Here is a 12,026-nt window from a genome sequence, read left to right on the forward strand (position 1 = left end):
GACAACTCTAACACTGGTGATAAAAGAAACTTTTTTTTTTTAACATGTAAAATAAAGTTATCAATTTAAATCTTGGTACACTTTATAAAAACAAGAGGTAATGTTGTAATAAAACAGTAGTTGCCTCCGCAGGCAACACACTGTTTGTTAACCCTGTGCAATAAAATACTTTGTTCATACTACACTTAATTCAACATGACTAACAGTTACTACAGACATGTCAGGAATCTTCAGGGGACTCCTATAGACTTACTGTTAAAACTGAGAAACATTTACAATCATAATGTGCCATGAAAACGTGAAAATGTTACTTCTAGTAGGAGATAATGTTCATACTATTTGAATTTGTTTTAGGTATTGAACAGCTGAGTTACAAGGACTGAAAGTGAAAAGCATTCTAAAAGCCCATGAACACTGTTGTTCACACCCTTCTTCAGAACACACTAAACTCGTTTGACACATTTCTCTTCATACATAGCAAGCAACAGCACCCAATAAAAGCCTGAGAAGAAATGCTGCTGTGTAAATACTGCAACTATTCCTGAAAAAAGAATTATGGGATATATACTCCAAAGCTGCCCATTCCCATAATTTGTATTGCATAGGTCACATAATCAATCACACACATATATATACACATGTGTGTATATATATGCACATGCAAAGAATATATTAAGACGACAATGAAGTCTAGTCACAGAGCAATTTACAGGCTCAATATATTTTTTACACTTTGCTTGAAAGAAAATTTCAATATTTTACAGTCTTTTAGTAGGCATTATATACACTGCACTTTATGAAATCTAAAAGGTACTGAAATAAATTTTTTTCCAACATTTTGGTAACAAAACAGACAATGTTTTTCCAAATACTTGTGCTATCTATCTACATGATCTGTTTGCTCTGATAACCACTAACCACAAAAACTGACTCAATGGAATAATTAGAAAAATTATCTAACACCATGCATGGGTTTGAATCATTTTTAATACCCTATCCTAGAAACATTCTACAAATCTTAAGATTTAAAAAATTAAGTCTCTGTTCTGATTTTTAAAAGATATCTTTTTATGACAATATCCATAACATTGACAGGTACATGTTAAGGCTAGTATCATCTCCTTATGTGATTTTTTTTGACTTTTTTTTTTTTTTTTTTTTTTTTTTTAAGAAAGATAGTAAAAGCCAGACTCCTTTAGGGCTTTGAACTGTACCTACAGAAAATGAGAGTGCAGTGAACATAATGTTCAGTCCTACAGTCAGGATGCAGTTGCTCCTTCCCATTCCACAAGATACTGCACCTTTCCATCAAGTGTCACCCGACGAGCCAATACTCGGTATTTTTCACCACATGCTATTCTACCTGCAGCACCAAAATAACTGGTAATGGAGTTTTTTAGATGATTGAGTTGTAACTCCTGATCTGCTAAGTTATTCAAAATCTCCGTGTTGAGGTCATCAATCTGGTAATCCTCTTTGCCTTCATCATCTTTTACAATTTCTGAGTTCTGAGTCTGGAGTGCTCTTCTTGGAAGACGACCCCTTCTCCTCCGTAAATGTGGAATTGCAGCAGGCCAAGATCTTCCTGTACGAGTTCTTTTTCTGGAGTCAGATAATCTGCAGAGCAAATCAGGCCCCAATTATCTACCCTTGCCAATACAAAAAATCAGCCAAATCAAAACAACAAATGCTACATAAATTGGATTACCACTGCTTTCATTAAATTAAATTCAATCACCTTCTTGGGTCTGACCCTTGAAGAACTTTTCTTCCTTAACTATGTACTACTAAGCTTAAAAGACTCAGAGGAAATTTTTGATTTATGAGGCCAATGAAGTAAATTCTTACCAGGAGGCCCTATTCATAAGTTAAGTCTTGTCAATGTTTTCATCATTAAAAAGAAGACAGTTCATCATTCCTTCCCTCAATGCAATGAATACTTAATAAGCACCTACGACATACCAGACACCTTTCCGCGTGCTTAAACGGATGGCAGAGCTAGTGTAAAGTGTCCCTTGGTTACCAATGCTAGGCCTGCTGTTAAGTAATGTGATGAACTAGAATAAGCATAAACTAGATGTCAGGATTCCCATGGTCTAGCTCAATGTGATACTGGTCAAATTTAAATCTCTTATCTTCTGTGCTCTCTTAAGCAAAGATATTGACTGAAGGGGCTGAACTAGATAATCTGAGTTCAGAAATTCAGTAATTTTATGATCTTAGAAAACACGGGCAAAATATAGCTTAACAGCTAAATTCAAAGACTATAATTATACCGCCCAAATTAACATCCCTGGCTCTGTACACTTGCTAGTAAACATGCCATCTTGGACTTGTTACTAACACGCTCCAAAACTTAGTTTGTAAAATGGGAGTAACTCAAAAAATTGCTTTTTTTAATATATATATAATGATGTTTATTTTTTTCCATTATAGTTGGTTTACAGTGTTCAATTTTCTAACGTACAACATGGTAACCCAGTTACACATACATGTATACATTCTTTTTTCTCACATTATCATGCTCCATCATAACTGACCAGACGTAGTTCCCAGTGCTACACAACAGGATCTCACTGCTAATCCATTCCAAAGGCAATAGTCTGCATCTATGAACCCCAAGCACCCCATTCATCCCCCTCCCTCCCCCTCCCCCTTGGCAACCACAAGTCTATTCTCCAAGTCCCTGATTTTCTTTTCTGTGGAAAGGTTCATTTATGTCATATATTAGAGTCCAGATATAAGTGATATCATATGGTATTTGTCTTTCTCTTTCAGACTTACTTCACTCAATATGAGAGTCTCTAGTTCCATCCATGTTGCTGCATATGGCATTATTTTGTTCTTTTTTACGGCTGAGTAAAATATCGTTTTATGAATTCAGTAAGACAGTGTATGTAACCTTAATACGATGCTTGGTTAAGAGGCCAAAAAATAGCTCACATTATTATTACACATTATTATTATTCACAACTCATTTAAAAATGAGTTACATTTTAAGCCTTTAAATATTTATAATTTTATATGATTTACAAGAGCAGTTTTTGAATTGTGAACAAAAATTAAACAAGGAAAAGTATAAAACTTGCAAGCTCATAGCTCTGACCCTAAGTAAATTAAACTCTTCTTACCTGACCTATCAGACTTTAAGAAAAAATTGTCTTTCTGAAGAGTTAGGTTAAATAAAATATTAGAGGGGGAGTTTGCTAGTGATAAAAATCCTGAGTTTAAAATCCTTTTACTGTTCCCCTTGTGGCTCAGTGGGTTAAGAACCTGACATAGTGTCCCTGAGAATGAGGGTTCAATCCCTGGTCTCACGCAGTGAGTAAGGATCCAGCAATGCTGCAAGCTGAGGTGTAGGTCCCAGATGCAGCTCGGTTCTGGGGTCTCCTATGGATACATAGCAAAATTCCTGACAAATTTGAAAATTTTAATGTTTGTGCTCCAAAAAGCAAAAAAATTCAGATGAATATTAACAACCTAAGGAATCTTCTTATAGACTGCTTCTTAAAAGCTGAAAGACAAACTTAATGTCAACTTTGAATTGCTACAAATTATTAGTCATCACTTAATAATGAAAAAGTCTAGATAAAAATCAGTTAAGAATAAGAACATAAAATATCTACCCATAATGCCTGGAAATGCTAGACGAGGTAGTTTCTTTTGCGCTGGAAGCACCCGTGAAATCCACATCTGAGGTATTAGATGAATGTGCAGTTCCCTCAGTTCTCCTGAGACAAGAGAATTTAAATGGTATAACGACTATATTACACAACAATAGAAATACTAATCCCCTCCCCAAAAGAAAATTCCTAGGTTAGAAGAAAATAACTTTCTATTTACCCTATAGAACAAGGTAAATCCAAAGTAGGATTCTCTGAAATTGACTCCTTATCCTAAAAAATAAAAAAACATACTGAAAGCATGGTTTGAAAGTAAGCTGAAAAGATTAGTTTCTCAGTAATTTCAAGCAGACTTTCCTCTGTGAACATATACCAATATATCCTCTTACCAAAGGTGGCTCAGCAGTTTTCTGAATCATTTTTCTTGTGTATGGGCCAGGTGGACGACCTACAGACTTTTTCTTTCCTTTTTTTTCTATGCCATTGCTTACTTCTCTGAAACAGAAAAACATTGTGTATTAATCTCTGCAAAAAGACAAGAGACAATATATAGTTACAGCTCTACTTATGTAATAATTAGATTATACTTATAATTTTTATATTAACAATACCATAAGAACAATAAAATTAAGATGAATCTACAAGTTTAGTCAATTTCATAGATAACACATTCTCATTTAAATGTTTAAGATATATTTATGAAAGGTCTAAAAAAAGTTCTCTAATACAATTCTGAAAAATATGTACCACCTAAAATTTTAAAAATAAAAGCAGAAACAAACAAAAACATCTACTATACTGGATGGAAGATTTCAAAACTCCTAATAGTTCAATTATTTCATTTGGGTTATTACCATACAGGTGGCTAGAGGGTATTCCAAAAATTTACTACTAAAAGAAATTATGAATTTAGTAGTTAACCTCATGGAGCCAGGAAGTACCTATTTTAAAATACAGCAGCTAGAAAGAGAGGCAGCCTATGGGTTCCTGAATGACACACATCAGAAAGAGAATGATGCCCAGCGAGGGAAAACATAAAAGAGTAAGGAATCCTTCATATATTGGGCAGGGAAGTAATTCAAGGGGCAAAATTAGAAAGATCTAGAAAACCATTTTGAGACATAAGAACAAGTATCAAGCAATAGGGAGGGGAAAAAGGCAACAGGTTAAGGACATGTCTAATTTAGAAATGAAGAATGGCAAATATCAATACACAAAACATGTTTTCATCTATTCAACAAACATCTCCATATAAATGGGATACTAACAATAGAAATACAAAGATATTCCCTGGGCTAAGGGGTTTGCAGTACAGTTATAAGATGAATGTATATATAAGCAGGATAATAAAATAGGTTAAGTGTTGTTACAAAAACATTATCCAGGAAAATTCAATTAAAAAACGAGGTAAAGGAACAATATTATAATAATAGGTTAGAGAGAACTAGAGAAAACTAGGAAAAGACTATTCCTTCACACACCAAACTAAGGTTGGGGAAAATAAGGTGGAAGTACAAGGAAGGAGCAAGTAGAGAAGCTAGAGAAACAAAGAATAACAAGCACTGTAATCAAAAGTCTTAAGGATAAGATGTATGAGGTATATATACATATATTTTTGAAAGATGATCAATATAACGGTTATTGATAAAGGACCCCTGGACTAAGGAAAGTACTCTCAGATTAAAAGGACCAATTCACACATAGGGCCCAGAAGGGACTGCGAATGCCTTTTAAAAACACTGAACCATTACCTGGTGACATCAAACGGACCTAATAGCTACCACAGGTGGAGTGTCCTATCAAAATCATGATAGGAATGATTCATAATTCATAATATGGGCACTTTCTAGCAAAAGATTAATGATAAAATTTAAAAGTGACATGCCTAAGTAGTCTTTCCTGCAGAAAAAAAAACAAACTCTTAAAGCAATATCTACTTTATTACCACCTCAGACGGATATAACAGTCAACCCTCTGCAATTATTTTCTTAACTCTCTAAGATAATTATCTCGTACTTGCTCCTTAAATGTCCCTCTCAGCTATCTTTGCCACATCATCTGCTTGACAAAACAGAAGCTACCAGGCAATGACTTCAGTCATCTTCCAAATACTAAATCTAGAAGAATCAGTATCTGCACCCATATTCTCCTTTTTCACTCCATTTCAACAGAAGAGTTGTTAAGTCCTCTTACCAAAGGCCACTCCCACATTCAGGCTTTAAATCCTGTCCCTTTTGGCTTCTCAAAGACTTTACAGTATCTTCAATTACCTCCCCTCTCTACTATACCAATCTCACCTTCTCCACTGGATCATTCCAACTCACACAGAATAACAGGTCACAATTATCTTCTATCTATTGAAAAACCATCACTTGATTCAGCTTCCATTCCATTTGTCTACTTCCCTTTACAGTACAGCAAAACTACTTCTGAGATGATGACACATACCCTATTTTCTTCTTTCAGAATTCTTAAAGATTATTTGCTTTTTCCGCTTTTCCTTTAGCATCGCCATCATCATCATTTTGAACGTGTCCATATCCCTTAGTGTAGAAAAAGCCCAGTTGTGATATATAAATTGGGCAGTACTGAATTCATCACACTCTGACCTAGACCAATCTTTACCTCTCAAGGAGAATTGTTTTTGTCACTGTACAGAATGTTATCTTATCCAATACATCTTTCTCTCATCTTAACCCGCCTCTCAGCAGCATTCAGTACTATTTAATATATCCATCTTGCTCGAAACATTCTCCTCTTGGTTTTCATAATATTGAACTTTCCTGGTTTCCCCTTATTTCACTGATCATTCTGTTGTTTCCGCCCTTCATTTCACTTCTTGCAAATCTCTAAATGATATTAGGACATTATTCTGGGCCATATTCTCTTCTCTTCTCCCTCTCTACATCTAGAAAGATGAAATCATCTTTCATCCATTCTCATAGCTTTATAAATCAGCTTCCAAGTTTACATCACATGTCCTGCTCTCTCCTGAGCTCCAGAATCATACAGTAAGTTGCCTGTATCTAACGTCATCATCACCTAGATATTCCTCATAAGAATCTCAAACGCAATGAGTATGTAATAGAAGAATGCTTATTCACCTTGCCAAAATCTGGTAACAGACACCACTACCCACCAGTGGCTCAAGTCAGAAATTTGGGCATTGTATAACTTCATTTCTCCCTTTCATAAATGTAGTTCAAAGCCAACAAATTCTGCCTCTAATGGAGATTGTGAATCTATCTTCTATTTGACTGCTACCACCTCCACTTGCATAAGCAACCATTACCTACCTCTCAACATCTGAAAAGTCTTAAATTCTCTTGCTTCTACTCTTACCTCAACATATATCTGTTTTCCAAAGAGCGCCCCAAAAAAGTATTTTTAAAGGATAATCCAATCTGCTTACATTTTTAAATAGTTCCAAACTCCTTATGAGACCTATGAAACTGTACATGACCAAGCCCCACCCAACTTTTGCAACACCCAATGCTACTCTAGCCCTCACTAGCCTCTCATTTATACCTCAACTAGCTTCCCGTGATTTCCTAGGACATATATATCTCAGAGCGTTCACACTTGTTAATTCTCCTACCTGGATGTTTTTCACGTTGTTAGGTCATTCTTATTTTTTAAATTTCAGCTTAAATACCATTAAGCCTCCTTAGAGTAGACCACTTCATCTCTATCCATCCCAGTACAGTTCCAGTACAGTCTAAATCTGTTTGCCATTTCCTAAATAGCATCAGCATGACCTGTAACTATTTTACTTGTCACCTTTCCTCCCCGCTATAATAGAAACGCCATCAGGGCAGAAAGTCTCATTTGTTATTGTTTCTCCAGCACTTAGATAGTAAGGTGCTTAATAAATGGAATGAATGAAAAACGAATGAGAAATGAACAAACAAATGAACAGGCCAGTACTTAAGCTATTTGCTAACGAAATCAATAGGGCCTATTCCTAAGAAGCCTCAGATCTAAAGTAAGTGAATAAACATCTAGCATTAACTCCTTGTACCTTGTCCAAAGAAAAAATTATAAACAAAGCAACAAATCAGGGTAACTGCCACTTGTATTTTCAAATATACTAATGAAACTAAATAACACATTTTTAGTTACAAATAAGCTAAAGAGAAAAACTAAGCCACAGATCAACTTTTACCTTGAATCAGATATAGGTTTGGATGCCTTTCTGCCTTTAATTTTAAATTCATGGGATGTTCCTTCAGGTTCTTTCTCTGCTTTGAAAGCCACATTTGGTGGCACAGGAGGAACACGAATTCGCAACCCAAACAAATGCTTCTTCTTCTTTATTTCTTTCCCAGACATAAACCTAAATTTTTGAAAAAATTAACTAAAAATTTAAAAACTGAACACATATACATGGCAGACCCTAAGTCTTAACTTTCAGATATAAAGCCTTTACACATGAAAGTCCACCCAAGACTAGAAACATTGACTCTTGCCCTCTTGCTTTTTTTTGATTCTTATCTGCCCCAGAGCCAGTCCACAGTAGAATATGATGGGGGAGCAGGGAAAAAGGAATAGTATCAGAAGGGAACATAATACAGGTCCACTTTTCTTTTCTTTTCTTATGCCACCCTCGGTGGCATATAGAAGTTTCCAAGCCAGGAACTGAATCTGAGCTGCAGCTGCAACCTACGCCACAGCTACAGCAACACCAGACCCTTAACCCACTGCACTGGGCTAGGGAATGAACCCATGCCTCAGCAGCGACCCTAGCCGCTACAGAGACAATGTCGGATCCTTAACCAGATGCGCCACAGCAGGAATTCCTCCAGGTCTATTTTTCTCTTTAAAACATAGCATCTAACTTTTTGAAGGAAGGAAGTAGAGAGCAGTGTCTTTTTAGTCCCAATATGTTTTTCCATATTTTTAGTGTCATTTATTAAAAAAAAAATCTCAAAAATGTTTAGGAAAAGAAAAATTGTTTCAGAGTAGATCTGTGAGGAGAAAAGCCCTGGTCAGAAAGTAATAAGTGATAGCATTAGAAAAGGAAGTAGGAGACCAATTCTAGAGGCCCAGAAAATAAAATGAGTGTCTAGTATGTCAGATCTGGAACTGGAAATAACCTGGAGCAGAGAAGTGCTATTTTGGTCTGGGCTTACGTCGCTGAAAAACATGCTTCTTAACCCTTCCCCAAAGTCCTTTAGGATTCTTATTCCAAAACACCACCCTTAGCTCTACTAGAGCCTGACTGGCCACAAGAACCACTACCAAACTTTTGGATCATTCTTTTACTTTTATAAATATTTGAGAAAGAGAAGCCCTTATTTCCACCATATCAGAAACAGATACATTTCTGGCACACTAAGTTGCATTACAGAATTCACTGCCCCTTAAAGTATTTTTATCAGCAGGATGGTAACTGCTCAGGCAGTTTATGGCTTTTTAAACTGGCCTAAAGACCCAGGCACTTGTAATTTTTTTTTTTCCCTTTTTCTTTGGCCACCCTCACCCCATAAGGAAGTTTCCAGGCCGGTGATTGAATCTGAGCCGGCACTGGGACCTGCGCCACAGATGCAGCAATGTCGGATCCTCCACCAACTGCATCAGGCCAGGGATCAAACTGGCGCCCCCACAGACAAGCCGGATCATTAACCCACTGCACCACAGCAGGAACTTCACCTCTTGTAATTACATTTCTTTTCTTTTTGACCACACCTGTGGCATTAAAAAACTCCTAGGCCAGGGATCAAATTCACATCACAGCAGCAACCTGAGCCAAAGCAGTGACAATGCCAGATCCTTAACTGGCTGAGCCACCAGGGAACTCCATAACATTTATTAATGAAGAAATGTTGCGAAGTTCAAAAAAAGCAACTTGTTACAAACAAAAATGTTGTAATTTAATGGCTGGTTGGAACTAACGTATACATTTAAAATATTATTTCTATTGTATTTTGCAATTTTTAAAAAAAAATGTAGATATGCTGGTTTTTTAAAAAAGGAAAAGATGTCTATAAGAATAAATCAAACATTATCACTTAATTATCAAAAACTTACATCACCAATAACAATAATCTTAAAACTATAGCAGACCTCAATCATTTTAAACCCATATTCTCTACAATATATACCTTTTTAATCTATTCCTACTAGCTACCAAGATTTTATTTTACTTTCAGTGGATTAAATTATAAAAACAAGTCATTACTGAGAATGCTTTTTCAACTCAGCAGACCAGATTCCCCTGAGATACTGCTATGCCTCCCATCCACCACTCCTGGAGGACTGTTCTTCCTTCTCCAACCCCTGAGAATCACCGCTTTACTCTGACTGAAAAAGAGGACATTAAAAAGTTTTAAATGGTATGTACTAGCTCTACACAGGAATCCCACAATTCTTAAACAATGCCATTATTCCTTATACCTACTAATGTCTCCCTCATAGGGGTACATAAAATAAATCAACTTACATGGTCTTGTAATCATTTAATGCCTCCAGAACATGCTCATATCTTTCAGATTTTGGTGTGTCTGCCAGCTGTGAAGTATCAAGAAACAATTTAACGCACTACAATTTCATCAATGAATTAATACACAAGTGCTAGACAGAGGCAATGCAATGCAGAAATGTCCTGACTAGCAGTCAGAAAATCTAAATTCTAATTCCAGGTCCTCACTGACTAGCTCTGTGACCTAAATCCATTCAACATCTCAAGGCTTGTTTTCTCACCTATAGAAAAGGGAGTATAAATCCTACACTAATTACTTTACCAGTACTTGTATGGATCAAATGATATGCCTGAAAGAATTTAACTGTAAAATACAATAAAAATTGGATTTTATTATTAGTTATCATCAAATACAGTTTAATTCTATAACCTGGGAAATAATTACTTCAAAATCAAGCATAAAAGCTTTTAATAGATATTAAAAGGAAAGAGTATAAAAAAGTAATGAGAAACATGGCATTTTATCTCCCAATACTTCTAATATTAACACAAACCAATAATCTCTATGATTTTAACAAGTAACATGAAATTTGGGGATTTTACTTTCATAAAAAATACACACTTCTGTTACCTCTAAAACCCAAAATGACTCAGTAATTTTTTATCACACACCATTTTAAAACCTAAACAATTCAATTTTAGAAGACTTTCTATTTTGTTCCAAAAAGGTTTCTTTCAGAGTCATTTGTGCCTTTTCTTCAAAGTTTAAAGAAAGGGTCCCAATAGAAAAAAAAATATTAAAAAAAAATCTGCAATCAAAGCTACAAAAACTAAAACAAACAAAACTTCCAAAATATCACCGACTTTCAAAATTACTGCCAGTACTTTTCTTTACCAGTTGAAACTCCCAAACCTCAGAAATGTTTCAAGTAAAAAGAACAAACAAATCTGTCAAATAGAATACTGACGGTAGAAGAGACTTATAAAAAAGGCATTTACTCCAAATCTTTTATTTTACAGATTAAACAGATATGAAGGTCACACTGCTCAGATTTTCATGGTTGGTTAGTGAGAGCTGGAAACTGAACCCAAGTGACAAGTACATTCATTCAACATTCACTGAAAGCACATTCTGTGCCTCTATTGGCTACTTTAAAAAGGGGTGGGGGGTGAGGGGAGAAAGAGCGAGACAGAAAAGGCAAGACAGCACAGGCAGTTTTGTGCTCATTCCACTATACCACACCACACCTCCCTACTCTAATTCCTCAACTGTCCAACGATAGAGAATGTCTATTTAAGGAAGAGTAACAGGCTCAAACTTTAAAAAGTGACCCAAGATGTAATTCCAGTTTTCACTAGTACTGCAATCCCTTTTACAGTTCTGACAGTCACGCAACCTTGGTTTAAGTAGTACCACTGATGAAAGTTAATGAGGCAATTAATGAAGGAGTCCATTCCAGGGTGAACAAAACCTTCCTTCCTAGAACTCTTCCATCCCCTCTTTTATAAGATGGTCCTTCAAATATGTGACAGACACTAGCTATCATGTTTACGTGTAAGCTTGGGTTAAAGTTTTTAGCAGCCTCATCACATGATTATTTCATATTAAGCTTATTCGCCAAATAATTCCACCCTTTTCCTCATCCCCACTCCCACCTAACTCTAAAATCTTAGCAGATGAACTGCTCTCAAGCCAAGAATCTATTATATACTGCTTCTTTCATATTATTGTTTGTATATTTAAACCTAAAAACAAAATTTTATAACTGCTGTTAATTTGATTTTTCTTTCTGCTCAGTGTTCGAAATGATCTTTTCTTTTGATCCTGTCATGTTTCCTGAAGTAAAGACAAAAAACCCTGGCTTTCCCTTAGTTATCTCCCTGAAAGAATATTTCCAAGCCATTAACTGTTTTTGTTACTATTATTTAATTAGTTACAAATCCATTCAATTTTTATGGGGACCAGCTCACATTTCAGTATC

At 35.6% G+C, this 12,026-nt stretch overlaps 1 protein-coding gene across 7 annotated transcripts in view; it reads right to left on the reverse strand.

Annotated features, from left to right (window-relative positions):
- The window catches only part of MTF2 (metal response element binding transcription factor 2), a 72,855-nt gene continuing 61,518 nt past the window's right edge, over window positions 690–12,026 (reverse strand). For 2 of the 7 annotated variants that reach the window (XM_005663669.3, XM_021090207.1), the window contains 6 exons: window positions 10,066–10,133; window positions 7,789–7,959; window positions 4,013–4,118; window positions 3,844–3,896; window positions 3,627–3,731; window positions 695–1,617 (listed from right to left, as the gene is read on the reverse strand). In XM_005663669.3, coding sequence (XP_005663726.1) covers window positions 1,260–1,617; window positions 3,627–3,731; window positions 3,844–3,896; window positions 4,013–4,118; window positions 7,789–7,959; window positions 10,066–10,133 — 861 coding nt within the window. In that variant the 3' untranslated portion in view covers window positions 695–1,259. Of the gene's footprint in view, window positions 1,618–3,626; window positions 3,732–3,843; window positions 3,897–4,012; window positions 4,119–7,788; window positions 7,960–10,065; window positions 10,134–12,026 lie in introns of all 7 variants that reach the window. The other 5 variants (XM_021090206.1, XM_021090205.1, XM_003481511.4 and 2 more) reach the window with 4 other exon arrangements.

This window comes from Sus scrofa, chromosome 4 (genome assembly GCF_000003025.6).
Source record: "Sus scrofa isolate TJ Tabasco breed Duroc chromosome 4, Sscrofa11.1, whole genome shotgun sequence".
NCBI lineage: Eukaryota > Metazoa > Chordata > Mammalia > Artiodactyla > Suidae > Sus > Sus scrofa.